Here is an 18,282-nt window from a genome sequence, read left to right as displayed (position 1 = left end):
AAAATGTAAGGTTCATTTAACAAATGTTATTTTAAAGTATTAAAAAAAAAACAGTTGTTTTAGAATTTTCGAACGAAATGGTTGGTAATTAGCACGTTTACGATAATTCTGTAATATTGCAAAACCAAATGTCCTAATAACAATGTGATCATTTCACATAGTCAACTAATATACCTTGCAAATATATGACCAATATGTTAATGTGAGGAAGTTGTGTTCCATTGGCAAACATTGGAGTCACTTTTTGCCCAGTGTTAGGCCACAGGAACTCTCTCCTTCCATTTGAATTCATCTGCAAACTGGCAGAGTGATCTGACAAAGCAAGTAGGTCAATTATGCTTTACAGTCACCAGGGCCAAAACCAAGTCCAAAACTAAATGAAGACTAACACAGCTGCTGTATGTGAGTGCGGCTCCATTTGACATGATGGGACCACGGACTAAACATACTGAATAGCATATTAAGGGTCTTGCATCATGGAGCATAGGTTACAATACACAAATATGACTACTACTGGGCAAGCCCTATCGACAGAATGTACAGTAGTCATTCATTGTGGTCTTCTTTTGTCAGGCATAAAAAATCTGAAAGGAAAACCTCAAACAAAGCATATTTCCACTTAGATCAGGGGTGTATTCCAAGTAGGTGGTTAAGTGACAAATCTGGGTTAACCCAGAGGAAGTGGTCAACCTTCTAATAGAAGAACCTTTTGGCTTTGTTTAATTTGGATATTGAATCCCCACACTGTTCTACATGTACAGTAATATCAGGTGTACAATTTTCTCTGGGTCATTTTACCTAGGTATGCTACTAAACCACCTACCAGTACTTGGAATCATGACCTGGGGTGCGTTTCCCAAAACCATAGTTCCAGTAACTAAGCAACTTTGTTGGTTTCATTGCAATTCCCCATTGCCAACCAACTAAGTTGCTAACAGGTTAGCAACTTGGGAAGCGCACCCCTGGACAGGAGCTTAATCCAAGAGTTGTGTCATCTCCGCTAACAGAGAGCCCATTCTAGTTATGTGCTAATGGCCCGTGAGGGATGCTTTTAAATAAGGAACTTCCTAATCATATGCATTATGTGGTGGTATGTGCTGTACATTTATTGTGCACACATGTACAACCATTTTGCAGTTAATCAAGCTAATGACTATAAAAAACAAAGGGCTCCTGTGTGTCTACCACATTGAATCACACAACATACCTGTTCATATCAAAGGGGATTTCTGAAATTTGACTTGACCAAAAGTGTGTCTGAATGGTTTCAAAATAACACAAGGGTTTATTTTGAGTTTTCAAAAACAAATTCAAGCAGGTCTCTGATTGAAATATTTTCTTTGTTTCAAATGAACATACCTCACAGTATTGATTCCTGACCCTCTACAGAACATCTCAGTGGTCAACTGTCAAGTCATCTCTCCCATGAACTTCACTTCCCCAAATCTATTGAACTTTAAGGCACCAAAATACATTGTGAAACATATACATCCAACCATGAACGTGACGCATGGTCCTTGCACACTTTTGAATGAGCTTATTTGATTTGACCTTATTGCCCATCAGTGACATTCACAGTTCATGGAATGAATGGGGCTCCAGGAAGGTTTTGCTGCAAGATGCACAAATAACTTATTGGCAGGAAAACAAAGTTCAAGTTGCTGCAATGTGTGTTAGAGGTTTAATGTGCAATCACTAGACAAACACAGTAAAGAGCATGTTCCTAATACATACATGATAAGGTGGCAAGGAACCAAATATCATGTGGACTCCATGTTAAAGATCACATGGAGTACCTGGGGTCAGACCAGATAGCAGAAGTGAATTCCATACATGCATTTAGTCTGACACAGTGAAGAAACTGCATGGAAAATCTTTTGGGCAGTAGCCTACAGTATATGATAAAGACAGTATCTAATACTGATGCATTTCATGTCACCAGTGCACTGATGTTGAAGTAAATTAAGGCTTTTCTCTTCAAAGTCTTTGACAAAATGAACATTCACATCTGTGGTAGACAGAGGGCTATTTTTAATCTCTGTTGACAAACTCCTCTCTAAGGACAAGTGCCAGCATGGATCAGATATAAATGCTCCTGTAGCTAGGACAGCAAATGTGAAGATTAATAACGTATTAAAGACCTTTCATTTCGCCATTTAGGGGCAGGCAGTGCATTAGACCATATGGTACCTACCCATAGTACAGCCAGATAACTTGTAAGTTGAAATAAACATTCACACACTTTGGAGGCGTGATGGCCTACTCCAGAAATGCCAGCAACTGTGTGACGTTAACGTTAAACCTCCGCGAGTGGTTTAGAAATAGATTAATTTGTGTCACTTCAGTGCCACAGCGGGGGGTGGGGGGAATATGATCGTAGTTTCCCATTGAACGTTCTGATGTGGACAACGTGGATGTCCCACGAGCGAATAAACACATTTTAACTATGTATCCTACGGGTTTGCACGAAGTTATTAATGACACGCGGGGTGCACAAATAGAGCACTGACTACACTGGTCAATCCCATCATGCGCGCTGGGAACTCAATGTTCTATTTACAATCACTGGACACAGTTTAATGCCCAGTAACTTATTTGCGACTCAGATGTCGGCTGATTTCATTTGGATGTGTTTAAGGGGTCCTAACCTTACTTACCTTCTCGGTTGACTTTCGCAATTCCTCCTGGAAAGACTGCAACTTCACCATTTTCATCTGCATACCCATGAGGTTATCAGTTAAATAGGTTAGTGTTTGCTGCTGCTGGAAGCAGAACCAGCCGACGGTGGCTCCTCCAATAACGATAATGAGAAATAAAACAAGCAACAAAGCAAGGTTGTTTCCTGGCCGCTCCTCTGGTTCCAGAGAGTCATGTTTGTAAGAATTTTCTTCGTGTTTGTTGCTGCTTTTTCCTCTGCGGTGCTTTGCGGTCATCTTAACTCTGTCTTGATTTAAACTGAGGTCAGGGAAGAGCTTGCCGATTAGAGTAGCCTACCTATTTGCTTGCAGGAGCACCGACACGGCCTGGATTTTTTCAATAAGTGTTTGATCAACTGAATGGAGAGGATAGGCAGAAGGACCTCATGGGGAGAGCATCAGAAAGTACCGAGAAGCAACGAGTGAGGGGGCCGGGTCCTCTGGCACATAAGGAAAAAGGCGTGGCAGCAGAGCTCTGTTACTGGTAGGGAGACATGTATGTAAAGACGTATCATGGACGTGACTGGCTGGTCTGCGCGAAACCATGTGTGTTCTTATCTAATGGAAAAGACACACGTGTTACCACCGACATATATGACGATAATTAACTCCTGCAGCAGCACATGCCTGCAGCGTGGCCATTTCCCCTCACCTAAACTAATGTATACTCACAGCCAGCCTTTAGTGTGTTCTCAGTGGGGGATGATGCGTTTTTCCACCGCATCCTCAGGCCTATAACGTCAATTTTCTAAGGTTGTTCTTTAACCGCGGCAGTATCTCCAGAATGAGCCAGCGGGTCTCAGTGCCACTTGAACACAATTTCAAACAGCCTTATTATATGGAAAGAGGAGTCAGTTGAGTTTTCTCAAATATTAGATTTGCCTATCTGAGACTGTTGTAGCCTATTTAATCAATTTGTTCTAAGGAGGACACCAACATGATGTTACGACTTTTCTTTCACTGCTAATGAATGCATATTTTATTGTCCTGATTCACTTAGATGAGAGCAGTTAAAATGCAGGTTCAACTTTATTGCAAAACACAATTGATTGGATTGCATAAGGTCATGTGACATTTTCAAAAACACCCACTGCACTCATACAACCTGGTAAGAGGTGTGCCATATTAAACACTCAACCACCAAGTCATCAGGATGATATTTCAAGTATGTGGTTTAGTGACTGGGTAGTTCACTAATAGTAGGATAACTGTAAAACTCCTACAAGAAGAGCCTTCAGGCTTTGATTTACAAGGCAAATGAAGCCACAAGGCTCTCTTATTAGGAATTTGTGCACTTCCTCTTAGTTAACCTACCCAGGCTTCTCACTAAACCACTTACTTTAAATACACCTCCATCTACAGCTGAAAACAAGCAACAGTTTTTTTTTAATTACAGAGTAGTCTAGGCCTACTCTGTCCTCAATTATAAAGACCCGACGGTCTTCTGAAGCAGTGTAATACTTGCACCTCTGTACCACATTCATGTCATTTCTGCCTCTTTCTGTGTTCATTCACTGTTTCAACTTAGTGTACCATAGACTGTCATATTTTGTCATTTTGATGTCTTTATAAATAACCCAGTAGCTTTCATTTCACTCATTCTCACAACAGACATTTATGTTTCCTTTCGATATATAAAGCAAATAATATTCTCACACTAAATCTGAACTCAATAAATGAGTCAAGCAAAAGCAAAATTATATGAGGTTTGTCTACCTAAACAGAAAAGAAGAAAAGGCAGTATAGCATTAGATATGTACATGTCCTCCAATTGGATCCCATCCAGAATGTTGACATGATGGAAGAAATCATGATAAAAAGATGTGTGAAGTTAAAGGAAGGAAGTGAGGAGTTTATTGAACTCCATGCCATCTCATTCTGTAAAACAGAAAATATATCACATTATTCCTTTACTTTCACATCACAACTATAAAACTGAACAGAGCATAAAATAAAACAGAATATTTGGACATGTTTTTTTACAAGTTTTAACATATAACATTATCATATTGGTAGAGTAAATTTGTTTGTTTGTCTACATTCATTTAGGGACTAAGAATATTTATAGTTTCTATATAGTATGACATCTTCTTACAAAATATCAGTCGCCATTATCCACTGTGGGAATCTTTAGCCATTGTTCTCATGTACTGTAGTAGTCACGCATGCATTTTCATCCAGTACCTGTTCTAAATTTTACAATCTGACAGATACTGTATGTCTTAAGTTGCAAACCTCGAATATTGAGCTTGATGGAGCTCTCAGCCCGGCCCAGTGGGTTCTCAACCGTAATGGTGTACTCTCCCTCATCCCTGGGCCCCACCCTGAGGATGAGGATCGAGCAGACGCCACAGATGTTGGAGATCAGGTAGTTGGTGTTGGTGTTGAGGCTGACGTTGTTATGGTACCAGGTGATGCGGGGCAGCGGGTTGCCCTTCACAGCACAGCTCATGTAGCATTCATAGCCCTTGGGCGCCGTACGGACCTTCAGGGGCACCAGGAAGGCTGGTGCGCACTGGAAATTGCAGGTTTTGTAGTCAGGCATGTTGACTACAAATTTGCCTGTTGGAGGTGGAATACGATAGACTCAGTATCACATCATGACACCTCATTTGATATAGTTTATTTGATGCCATTCATAAAATTACACAATATTGCTACTGTTGTATTATCGAGATTATATGAAGTTTGAATCATCTTATACTAAAAAAACAAACAAAAAACTGTTTTACTCCTGGTATGAATTTTAGATTTATTCTAAAATCAGGCCTAGTACTTAAATAACTTTGGCTTACAGACGTTTCAACCCTGTACCCTGTACTGTAATGCCATGGCATGCCTTTATAACAAGAAAAAAACATGTTTCAGTGCATATTTCAGTCCCTGGAAAGTGTCAGATTTCATGAAAATCACATCTAACTCCATGCAATACCTTTCTGCTTAGTTGTACCCCATGTGGGCGATTCGGAGGGGGAAGACAAGCCCATGTCGTTCTTGGCATAGACACGGAAGTGGTATTCACGCCCCTGCATGATATTGCAGGCGGTGAACTTGTTATTGAAGAGCCTGTCTGCGACTGTGTGCCAGGTCCGCTTGGTGGAGTCACGCTGGGACACCATGTAGTGCAGCCGGTCGTCCCTCTTCTCGTCCGGGGACGGCTCCCAGACCACAGTCACCGTGCCCGGCACATTCTCCTCCAGCTCGATAGGGCCTGGTGGCTTTGGCTCATCTGATGTCACATCGAAGACATAATTAAACTGACGTCTGATTTCACTGCATGTTTCAAGTTTGTTGTTGAAGAATGGCAATTTGATGTGACGTGACAGTTTAATGGCCTTGTTTATGAGCTTTCAGTGGCCCCACAAAATACTACTGCAGGGTATTTCAATTGCGTGCCACAGTATGGCTATATAATTAGAGGATCTTTACTAGGATTTTTTTTTTGACTCTGTAAACCAGATAGAACTTTCTAGTTAACTTATTTATAGGTTTTGTGCTGTTTAAGAATGAAGGCTTATCAAGGATGTTTATAAAACCTAAAACTCAAAAGGTTGATCATAAAAAGTCCCCCAAGAGGAATAATGTAAATACATGACATGATGACCTACCTGTTACTCTGACCTCAATACTGAAGGTCTCCTGGCCCACCATGTTCTTGACCACTATGGTGTAGATGCCTGTGTCGGTGCGCTCAGAGGACGGAATCAGGAGCTGAGATCCACCATCTGAGTTGCTGATGGTTGCACGTTTGGTGACAGGAACGCCATCTTTCAGCCAGTCCACGTCTGGCCAAGGGGATGCCTGTCAACAGCAGCTTGGTGAGTTTTAGCACGTTGTGGTGACAAATATTTTATTTGTATATTTTAGGGAACAGTTGCAACATGTCAAGAGGGTAATGCAAAATAAGTCAATCATCAAATGTCCATAATCTCTTATGAACATTTTTATATTGGGAGTAACTGGAATGGCTTAATACCATTGGGACCTATAATTATGATCAGAAATGTCATTTTCCTCACACTTACTTCAAAGGCTAAATTGAGCCGTACTGTGTTCCCTGCGCACACAACCATAAAACTCTGCATGTTGCGACTAGTGAACTTTGGCCGAACTGGAAAGAACAATAGATGGATACGTAAAGGTATTTAGATACTGAAAAAAAAAAACAATGTAAATCAGATATCACAACCACATGGGAGTAACATGAGTGTTATAATAGTAATAAACATTGAAGATACTTAAATTAAATGTATTTGCACCACATGTCATACTTACCAGGGGGAGGTATGGCCAAAACATAGTTGTCCAGGTCAGTGGGCACACCATCTCCACCCTCATTCATTGCAATGACCCTCACCCAGTACATAGCCATGGCCTTCAGACCTTTAATGGTGTAGGAGGTCAGAATGATGGGTGTGGGGTTGCTCCTCTGCCAATCCAGGCTCTCTGCTGGCCTGACCTCCACAAAGTAGCCCTTAGCCTCGTCCATGACCCCCGGCTGTTCGTCGGGCTTAGTCCAGGTGATTGAAGCAGTGATGTATGTCGTTTCAGTCACTCTCAGGTCAATCACTTTGCCTGGGGGCTCTGAAATGGTACATTGCAAAAGATATGCCTACTTATGAAGATAAAATTGACTGATATGTTGACTAGTTTGGATGTGCTTTCAGTCACTCTCAGTTCAATCACAAGGGCTCAGAAAAAACAAATTGTATGATATACACTGTACATGTTAATGAAGACATCTTGACTAGTTACAGTAAATGTGCCAACGAAAAATAATGTAAAGCCTTTACTGTTGACAGTGAGACAGTGTTTCCTTACTTTTAGGGTCTCGTGCAATCCCAAACTCCGATGGTGGACTGGGTTCACTAGGACCAGAGACATTGATAGCTGTCACACGGAACTCATACTCCATTCCAGCAATGACATCTTTAACAGCATACTTCTTTTCTAGAATTAAGAGGTACAATGTTCCTTTAGCTTTTTTCAGAAGTAAATAATCAATACATCAGTCAGAATAACTGATTTCTCATTTAAGTCAGTGGTTTGATATACCTTTTTTAAGCTTAATTAAAGCTCAAGGAGCTCATACTTTTTAAATTAACCCAAATAATTTGATACTGAAAGTGAATGTTGATCATAATTCATACATGATCAAGTTTAGCCCAAAAATACACCTGGTATGAGTTCCCCTGCTGGGTTTACTGCACTCCAGACGTTGCTGCCCTTCTTGCGTTTCTCCAGGTTGTAGCCCACGATACGGGAGCCTCCCGTATCACCAGGGGCAGTCCAAGTCAAGTTGATGCAGTCCTTGAAGGCGCTTGCCACTTTTGGTGCAGCCGGCTGCCCTGGGAATGCTGGAAACCAAAACATTAAGTCAAATAAGTGTACAAGATGATATCCTTTGAGAGGCCAAAGCAGTGGTGAACCCTGCCTCAATTATTTCAGTTTGAGAGTATGAACATCTACTATTAGAAATCAGAAAAACACCCCTCACCCAAAGTGCCTGCCATGATGTCGTCTGTCTCCATCATCTCGCTTATTCCCTCCTCGGTGATTGCCCGGATCCGGTAGCAGTACTTCCTTCCGTGGTCCACATTGGTATCCTTGTAGGTGGAAACGCCGGGAATCTCTCCGATTTTGGTCCATGTGTTACGACCAATCTGCTGGCGATCCACCATGTAGTTCTTCACGGGCGAGCCACCATCATCTTTCGGTGGTCTCCACTTGATCTCGATGCATTGGGAGGAGGCTTCCACAATTTCCACTGGGCCCTGGGGTGGTCCTGGTTTATCTGATCAGAAAAAACAGAGCTATCAGCAGCTATAAGATGCTGATGTGATAATCAAACCTTATTTCTTCCAACACCTAAGAAAATAAAATGGCAGACTTAAGCCTTAGCACATCACTATCAAAAATGTCTTTAACTGATTTCATTTACATATTATTATAAAACTATAAGACCCCACGGAAGTTATGTAAACTGAACTCACCAAGGACAATTAGCTTTGAAAAGGCTTCTGTTGTGCCAAACTCGTTCCTCAGTCGGAACTTGATTTCTCCGGACTCTTTGCGCTGGCACCTGCTGAGGAGGAGCCTGCTCTGGGTCAATGACTTCTCGATTTTTACATTGGTGTCGTCCAGAAGCTCCTCGCCCTCCCTGTACCACTGAATCTTCATTGGATCACGGCCCTCAAAAGGCAACTTAAAGACTGCATTTTGTCCTACTCGTACAATCACAGGCTCAGAGAATTTGCCCAAATCATCAGAGTTGAATCTTGGTGGATCTAATGTGAAATAGGGTACAAGTTTAGTTGCAGTCATAGTGATATAAATATACGTACTGCAGTGTTTATGCTATATTTATTCTGATTTCTGGTACATCACACCTTCTCCCATCAAACCTGACCTTTTAAATATAATGTAGCCTCCGATTTCCGACCTTCGGCCTCAAAGCGGTACCTTCCTGAGTGTTCCTCTTCACACTTGCTAATCAATAACTTATGGCTGGGCCCATCTTTAGACAGGATTACTCCATCTTCTCCATCTGCAGATAGCTAAAAGAGATATGGAGGAATGCAAAAAGTCAAAATTGGTATGAGCAGCATCCTTGATTTATACATTACTGAATTCATCCATACATTTATCCATACAGTACTGTATATGTCCTTTCTACACTATCAGCGTGTCTTGGCAGGGACACGTATCAAATTATCATGACCTAACCACAGGTGTGCCTCAGGGATCAGTATTAGGGCCCCTACTTTTCTCTATTTACACAACTTCCTAAGGTGAGACCAATCGCTCCCATGGATTTGACTATCATTGCTATGCGGACGACTATCATTGCTATGCGGACGACACTCATCTTTACCTATCTTTCCCACCTGAGGACTCTAGCATTTCCCATCGGATTTATTTTCATGGGGCTATTGATTGAATTTACATTGTTGTTTATTATTGCTATTCTCCTTAATGTAGTCTTACCAACTTTATAAATTGTTTGCTGTTAAATTTAACTTTATATTGTTGTTATTTATATGTCACTTTGGACAAAAGCATCTACTAAATACCATAACCATGACCATATAATCCTCCATTGATGCATCAATCTAGCCATCCAATCATTTTATCCAGTTCATTCATTCATTTATTCATTCAGTCATTCATTCATTCATCCATCCATTCATTTGTTCATTCATTCATTCATTCACTCACTTAGTATATTTGTTTCATGATGGCCTACCTTCTTCCCATCTTTGTACCAGGCCCCCTCACTCTGCTCACTGCTGAGTTTACACGTCAGTTCCGCTGGCTGGCCCAAGAGGGCGGTCACATCCGATAGACCACTGACAAACTGAACCCCAGGATCTGGCAACACATAGTTAGAGAGTTAGAGAGCTAAACACTTGTGGATGAAACTCTTGAGTCAGACAGGAGACCCAGATTTTAGTCATGCAGCTTGCAAAAAGGCTCTCTGCAGTATTCATGTGTGTAAAATAATAATTCAAGTATTGCTTGTCAGCACTGTGGTGAAAAAAGATGTTTGAAAGAGACAAATGAAAGGGACAGTGCAAGAAGGTTTGCAGATGGTCCTTGCCAATGGCAAAGAAAATGCATGTTAAATGTGCCAGCTCTCCATTAGTTGGTTCATTTACTAAAACCAACCAATCCTGTTTTGCCCACCCATTGGGCTTGTTTCTTGTCTTCTTGATGTCTTCAATTTGTGAAGAAATTTCACTTCAAGAAATAATCAAAATGTCTCTTGAAACTTCTTGAAAAGACACATGTATTTAAACTTATTTTGATTGTTAGTGAAAATTAATAGTTTAATTTTGTGAAAATCCACAATGTGTTTCACAAATTAGACCAGGATTACAACTCACAGAGGAAAAGGCAGTAAAAGATTTTACAGGGATGTCTTCTGAATACAGGTGCTTCCATATGTCCATCAATCTGTAACATATATTCTTGGTTTGTAAAATACTGAAATCTTTGTTTTGTGGATCTATTTAATTTACAAAGGCATTTAGTTTTTACACATCTGGATCTGTCATTTAAAAATACTTCTGTAGGTGTGTAAAAAACACTAAACAATTTGAAGCGGGTGACGTGTAGAAAATAAGCGTTAAGTTAGATTTCAAGTCTAGTGGTCTTCTTAGGCCAGATTGTCCACTGATCTGAAGCCTCATCATGATGGTCTTTTGTGGTGTTAAATTGAAAACATGTTGCAGTTTTCATTCTGATTCACATTCCAAATGAATACATCGATGTAGTCAGTGGAATGTAATGAAAAAATATATAAAAATATTTAATCTCCTCCTTTCTATTTTCATAATCGAAGACAAGGTGATAGAAAAAGCAAAGCAAAGAATCAAAACATTATGCTGCTGGTGACACATCAAAGATACTCCATGTCAGACTTCGCCACTAGGGCGCAGTACATAATAAAGTTTGTGCTTGAATTGTACCCACTGGTAGGTGGATGGCTGGTCTTGATGGCTTATTTCTCAAGAAGGCCGACGTAAACTGTAGTTTCCAAAAAACATTCCAAAAATAGACTTTGTAAGTGGTGGGTCCTCATCTGTAGACTTTAAGTGGTGGGTAATCTGGAGTTCAATTTAAGAAAGCCTCATACATTGAATTTGAATTCAAAAATAACTTATAAATGCAAAAAATAATTTGCATGTTTATACATACAATAGCATATGCAATGGCATTTACAATGGCTTCTACTGACAACTCCCAAATATGTCTCACACTACACAAACACACATGACATGGAAAACAAGAACAACGACAAGATCATTTGCATTCATGTATCTTTGTACATGAATTGGTCCTCTTTTGACAAACATGTAAAATACAATGTTAGAACAACTTAGTAAACTCTTTTCACTCCTTCTATGCATTAAAATTACACCCACACTTTTTATAGGTGAATTTAATGAATGCATCTCTTTCATGCCACCATTGACCCAATCACCCTCTTACCAATGACCGTCTCAGGCATCAGAGAACCTTGTCTTGCACGGCGCCGCGCAGCCCGTGCATCCGCAGTGCTGTCCTGCAATTCAGCTCCGTCTCTTTTAGACTGACCACCTTGAGAATCTAAATCTGTGAGGCCTCCCTCCAGTGTCCCTTTCTGGTTCCAAACTTCAACTCCGTCATCGACGTAACCTCCAGCATCTCCTGCTGATCCTTCTTAGATGTTTTCAATAGTGTAGAACATTTTCAGTTATTGGCTGCACTTCGGCTTCATTGTGTGATGCAGTGACAGAAACAATGCAAGACATTGATATAGCATTATCAATGTACTTTTGCAAGAATTCAACCATGCATTGAATAATGCCAAGAGCCATTGAACATGGCATTTGCACATTAATGCATGATTGAATTTATGCAGTGGGTTGGACAATAATTTGACAAACAAAGCCAGCTGGTACCAAACAAATACCAGCTTGGCGTCCATCCAACTTTTTACAGTGAATTTTGACCATTCGAACATAAAATCCTGTGTTGAAATGCTCAAAATTTCCATACAATGTTCATAGTCGAATAAGAAATTAATTTGCTTGAGGGACGTTAAATGATTCCCGATTTGTATGAAGTTGATGGAAATTGGTTTATATTATTTATCAGCTCACAGTTGTTGAGATTTTATGAGGCGTTCCCATTACAGTTGCCAAGATGTAACCAACAACTGTTCACAACTACTCCCTTAATTAGGAGAGTGAATTTTAATTGTTTGGGCCGAATTTGTATGAATCCACAGCTATACAAAAGACTGCAACATGGGCACAACAAGAAAGAAGCATTTGTCGAGCTCATGTTGTGCTGTCAGTTGTTACAATCAGTATTTCTCACATGGTTAGAGATTAGAAACCAGGTGATCTTACAACACTCATGCAAAGTCTGGAAAAAAGACATCAGGGATGCACATTTTTACAACTTTGTAAAAACACAAAAATGGTTGTTTATGTACTTGCAAATGTTCAGTAGAAAGGCGTATTTTAAATATTGTCTGTTGTTAGTTGATACAGGCAGTGTGCTGTGCAATTTAGGTCATTTAGTTTGCAAACCATAAACTGTATGACATATAACATTTATCAATAGAGAATATAGCGATGTACCGTTTATGCATCTTTTGTTCATTAAAAGGAATTTGTGATCAGATTTAGACCTTGGCTAATGCAATCCATGAAGAAAAAGCTAGGATCACAGTGTTTATTGTGTCACTTAGTCATGCAGTTTCAAAAAGGGGTTTGCACTGTCATGTATGTGAAATCATCTAACAATCGCAGTGACCAAGACGGATATTTAGGAGAGACGAATGTTGATGAATTACTGCAGATTTCCTTTGTTCAGAATAAAAAGCGAAACATTTAATCTTTTCATGATGTTGGTTCATCTAACCAATCAATCATGCTTTGCCAATATGTCTTATCAAAAAGGCATTGTGACTGCCATGATATTACATTAGAGATTTGTGCTTCCTTGGAACTTGTTGCTTTTATCCATTGGACATAGATATTGTCTTCATGGCATCTTGAAGTTGTGAACAAATTATATTTTTATGATGTCTTCTGAGAACAGACTCTTCAGTGTATACATCAATATGCACAGCTTCAAGGTTCTTCAAGATTCTGAAATCTTTGCTTTGTGTGGTTCGACAATATTTAATTAACACAGGTCATTATCAGACATTGACATCTCATATACAATTGATACTACATAAAATAACTCTGGAATTGTGTAAAAAAAGCCTTCTAAGAACTTGAAAGAGAACGTAATATAAATTAGTCCTTTTGTAGACGCAAGGGTTGAGAAGTTAGATTTCAGTCCAGCTGTCTTCTCATCCTTTATTTATCATTAATGACATCATGGTAAGGCTCTTTAGTAGTGAGAGAAGTATATTGTACACTTTCCTTTCTGCTTCAAATCATTCCAAATGAATGCATTTATCCAGTGAAACTTAATGGATTTAATTCCCATGGCATGCAGCAACTGATAAATGGTGCACTTTCCTTGTACTTTTGGGCAAAAGTGCCTGATAAATTAGGTAAATGAATTTTACTTCCTCCTTTGCCTTTTCTTGATAAAAGAGATAGTGACACATTGAATCAAAAAACTAAGCAGCTGGTCAAACTTCAAAGATACTCCCGACTTCACCACTAGGGCGCGCTACTGTATAATTTAATAAATGTGTGTGACCGACTTGTAACCACCAGCATGTGCATGGCTGGGGTTGGTGGGCTGTTTATCCACCAGTGCCGATGTAAATATAGAAGCTACCAAAACATTCCCGAAATAATTTCAGTTGCTTGGAGAAGTATCCCTATCCATTGAAAGTCATCACAATTTTGTGGTTTACACAATATATGTAGACATACTGTATTGTACCAATCAGTATTTTCATTGTGAACACTTATGCCCTAATAAAAAATACAAAAATATTTGAAATACTAAAATATTCTGCTTGCATAGATATTTGACCCCTATACATTCATACTTTGAAGAGAACATTTTTTTGCTGTAACTTTCTCAAGACTTTTGAATTTAGTCATTACTAGCTTGCATATTGTTCTGTAGTGTTTTTCGCCCTGGTAGAAATCACCATGGGATGGCGCGCGGTCCCGCACTGTAGGCTAGTGACAGAGACTCCCAGAAGGATATACCTCGAGGCTTGTACTTGTCTCTAGAATATTCACTTGCCTATTTTTGAGCCAGTCCAGTATAGCTTTAGCCTTGTGCTTTGTTTAATTGTCCTATTTGTGGATAAAGCCTTATCAGATTGCAAAAGGGGTTTCTTGTGATATGTAGAATTTTCATTCATTCTCCCTTCAATTATCAATTATCGTAGTACCTATAGATAGGAACAGCATGCTGTTACAATGTTGACACTACTTCGCCATTAGAATGGTGTTTCTTTGGTGTTTTACAGATTGATTTACACTACCATGTACTTTAAGGATTAGACAAAAAGCTTGATTGAGGTTTCATATCACCATAACCTGTTCAATTTTACAACTCCAACAAATCCCACTCTCCTTCCACTATTGAATAAATTTTGGTGATAACATGAGACTAAAAAAACTGCCTGTTTACATGAGACTTACAGCAGCATATGTAAAGGCATTTTATATTTCATAATAGTTTCTACTGACAGCTTCCAACTATGTTACACACTAAAACACACAAACACACAAGACAAAGAAAACAAGAATAATCACAAGACCATTTGCATTCATGTGGACATGGATTGGTCTAGTTGTTGTGATAAGAGAAACATGTAAGACAAAGATCACAAAACAACTACAAGACCCTTTTGAATTCATGTACATGAATTAGGCCAGTTGTGATATGACAAACATGTAAGACAATGTTAGAACCAATCAGTTCAAACCCTTTGAGGGCATTTCTCTCTCTCTTTCAGTTCATTAAAATTCTACCCAATCTTGTTTGTGGGTGAATTTAATGAATGCATCTCATCCATGCAACCAATGACCCAGTTGCTCTCTTACCAGTGGCCGTCCCGGGCTGCTGGGAACCTTGCCTTGCACGTCGCCTGGCAGGATCCTTTCTTTTGGGATTGGAAGTTGTACTGTTACCCTGCATGCCAGCTCCGCCTTCAGACTGGGTCCCATTCAGTGTTTCTTCTTTCTCTTCTTCTTCCTCTGAGGTTGTTTCAAGCCAGTCTTCTCTTTCTCCTGCATATCCTCCTTCTTATACGTTTTCAATAATGTAGAACATTTTCAGTTATTGGCTTTACTTCTGCTTCATCATGTGATGTTGTGACACCAAGCCACGTCAAACAACAACGTACTTTCCCATTTTAGTTTTGCACAAATTCAACCATGCACTGAATGATGCCAGGTACGGAGGATTTTTGTCATAAAGAATCCTCCATAGCCAAGAGCCATTGAACAATAATGGAATTTGCACCCTAAATGCATGATTGAATTTATGCAGTGGGTTGGACAATAATGTTACAAACAATAGACAGTTGGTACATCACGTACCAAACAATGGACAGCTGGGTCTTAATCCAACTTTTGAATGTGAATTTTGACCATTCAAATCATAGACTGTATATATCTGCAGTCTATGATTCAAATACTGAAAACCAATTCAATCATGAACTGAACTCCAACAAATCCCAGCTCTCTCTTACAGATCCAGTGGTGCTTATTGTACATCAAAACACTTTTTTCATAGCATTTTTCTCACTTGAGAATGTGAATCAATGTGTCTCTGTAGTCTTGAGACAGAATATTTTCTCTGTTATTTCACAACCTTACCCTAAGACATACATATTTTTATATCCAGATGGGCATTTCTTCTGAACTAGAAACTCTTGCTATTCCTGGTCCAAACTTTCAGTAGGGACAAAAACTATGAGAATAGGGTACAGTATTGAGCTTGCAGGCTAATGCTAGAAATGGCTAAGTGGATCTACAGTATACAATGCAATCCTGTATAGCATGCTGTCACTTTAGAATAAACCTCTCCACCGACTAATGTTAGGTTCAAAATGTGTTTCCAAATGTTGGCCAACATGGACAATATCCATACAGAGATACTCCGGTGTCTGTTTACCTCAATAAATATGAAGAAAATGCACTATTTGCATTCGTACAGTGCCTGGCATTGCTCATTGATTGCTGCATTAGCTGTATTCTGATTACTGGAAAACAGGCATTGAATCAACTTACATGTACAGTATGCAGGGGCATATGGCTAGGTCACTGAGAAGAGGTCAGGCACTGATTTTACAAACAGTCAATTTATAAAAATCCTTTACACTCATAGAGGTAAACACAGATGTGTTTGTACACATAGAAGGGATTGTGTCCATGTAGGCAGACACTTGTAACTAGAATTGCATCTCCGAGGAACTGCAAGAGTCGGCTTGATCAGGTGCAGTTCGCCAAACGGATCGCAACAGTACCTCATTTTTGAAAATCGGGCACACGGATCAAAAGTGATCTGCATTAACGCAACATCTAATAAGCCAAAACGCATAAATTAAGCGGTTGCTATGCTGGTTGCTTGGGTAATCATGCTGGTTGCTATGCTGGTTGCTAGTCACATTATAGTGGTGGTTGCTAGATTGTTGCTAGGGTAATTAGCATGGTTGCTAGGGTGTTGCTAGGGTAATTAGGATGGTTGCTAGGGTGTTGCTAGGGTACATATGTTGCTTGATATGCAAAATAAACATGGTTGCTATGGTGGTTGCTAGGGTAATCATGTTGGTTACTATGGTGATTGACATTATAGAGGTGGTTGCTAAATTGTTGCTAGGGTAATTAGCATGGTTGCTAGGGTACATATGGTGGTTGCTATGTTAAATAACACGGTTATTTATCTCTGCCATGCTGTGGGCTTGCTTGATCAAACCCACTAATGATATGTTAAGCCAAGTCAGTGGCCTAAGGGGGCATTCAGACTGACACTGTAGGGACACCTCACTGTACATCATTCATAGCCAGGATTATCCTGGTCATTTTCATTGTATGCTGTTGACAAGTGATTGTCATTGATTGTTGACGTGTTGTCCCGCAACGTGGTGATGTTTTGCTGTTAACCTTAACCGACATGTGGGCTAGTTGCTTTGTGCTAATTAAATGTTTCCTCATTCAGGTAATTATAAACTCATAATGTCTTTACTTTCTCTAACGACACCACTAAAACACGCTTTTTTCTCCTCCAGGTGTTCAAATTCAACGGAGCTTTCCATTCTGTCAATCATAATAATGTAAAAACCAATCAAGTAGTCCAATTTTCTTGGAGCTTCTCCTTTTGTCCCACAAACAAATGGTGGCTCTGATGGTGTGTATATCAGTCACAGGTAAAGATCTTAAAGTGGTGCTCTAGAATCTTTGGTCGCAGGCAGGGGCGGACTGGGACCAAAAATCGGCCCTGGCATATTTGGCCCAAGCGGCCCTCAAATCGGTCGGCACACCTAATTAAATACAAAATCTTTGCATTACACTTAAATATGCATATATTTTCAACTGTCACGGAGCACTGAAAGTGATGTAGCCTAGGCCTCATTGGTTATCTCTCTGACTGATCAGAGGTAGGCATGGAGCATATGATCTCCATATTCAAGTAGGCTAACAAGCAATTATTAAAGAAGAGTTTCTGCTTGAATTCAAAGTATCATTTCAAATTATTCAATGGGCTACAATTGACAGCAGCACCAAAAATTACTGAAGCCTATGTGTAAAGAGTTAAATTACCCAGATTGTCTTAGACATTAATGTAATTTATACCAGTTATCACTGTAGGACAACTGAAACAACAGAAAATAAACAGGGCTGTTGCTGGAAATATTTTATTCCTGTAGGCTATACTACCTACCTACATTGCTGGTACATTTTGGAACAGTACAGCTACATGAACTAATTATCTTTAGTGTCTTCCAGTAGCCTATCGTAAAGGTTATATATAATGTAGCTTAGTTGGCTTGTGCATGACGTGACGTTTTAACCTACATTTCCGTCAGTCTACAGTCTTTTAGCCCTTCTTTACCATAATAACCCTTCCCAGATAGAACCCTACTCTACTTTGAGAGACCAAC

General features: G+C 39.7%; 2 protein-coding genes across 2 annotated transcripts in view; both read right to left on the bottom strand.

The window, feature by feature from the left end:
- LOC125293831 (retinitis pigmentosa 1-like 1 protein) overlaps window positions 1-3,248 on the bottom strand; it is a gene marked incomplete in the record, with an annotated part of 5,277 nt that extends 2,029 nt beyond the window's left edge. Inside the window, 1 exon segment of the mRNA XM_048241975.1 lies at window positions 2,658-3,248. Coding sequence (XP_048097932.1) covers window positions 2,658-2,933 — 276 coding nt within the window.
- Window positions 3,249-3,706: 458 nt separating this feature from the next.
- LOC125292986 (immunoglobulin-like and fibronectin type III domain-containing protein 1) overlaps window positions 3,707-18,282 on the bottom strand; it is a 32,427-nt gene continuing 17,851 nt past the window's right edge. The window contains exons 15-28 of the mRNA XM_048240584.1: window positions 15,221-15,418; window positions 11,691-11,897; window positions 9,943-10,067; window positions 9,106-9,253; window positions 8,690-8,983; window positions 8,194-8,490; window positions 7,874-8,053; window positions 7,518-7,646; window positions 6,972-7,280; window positions 6,722-6,807; window positions 6,305-6,497; window positions 5,629-5,925; window positions 4,932-5,258; window positions 3,707-4,574 (exon numbers count right to left, since the gene is read on the bottom strand). Of these exons, the coding sequence (XP_048096541.1) occupies window positions 4,570-4,574; window positions 4,932-5,258; window positions 5,629-5,925; window positions 6,305-6,497; window positions 6,722-6,807; window positions 6,972-7,280; window positions 7,518-7,646; window positions 7,874-8,053; window positions 8,194-8,490; window positions 8,690-8,983; window positions 9,106-9,253; window positions 9,943-10,067; window positions 11,691-11,897; window positions 15,221-15,418 (2,795 nt within the window). The 3' untranslated portion in view covers window positions 3,707-4,569. The remainder of the gene's footprint in view (window positions 4,575-4,931; window positions 5,259-5,628; window positions 5,926-6,304; window positions 6,498-6,721; window positions 6,808-6,971; window positions 7,281-7,517; window positions 7,647-7,873; window positions 8,054-8,193; window positions 8,491-8,689; window positions 8,984-9,105; window positions 9,254-9,942; window positions 10,068-11,690; window positions 11,898-15,220; window positions 15,419-18,282) is intronic.

This window comes from Alosa alosa, chromosome 4, assembly GCF_017589495.1.
Source record: "Alosa alosa isolate M-15738 ecotype Scorff River chromosome 4, AALO_Geno_1.1, whole genome shotgun sequence".
Taxonomy (NCBI): Eukaryota; Metazoa; Chordata; class Actinopteri; order Clupeiformes; family Clupeidae; genus Alosa; species Alosa alosa.
This window is presented reverse-complemented; position numbering and strand designations above follow the sequence as displayed.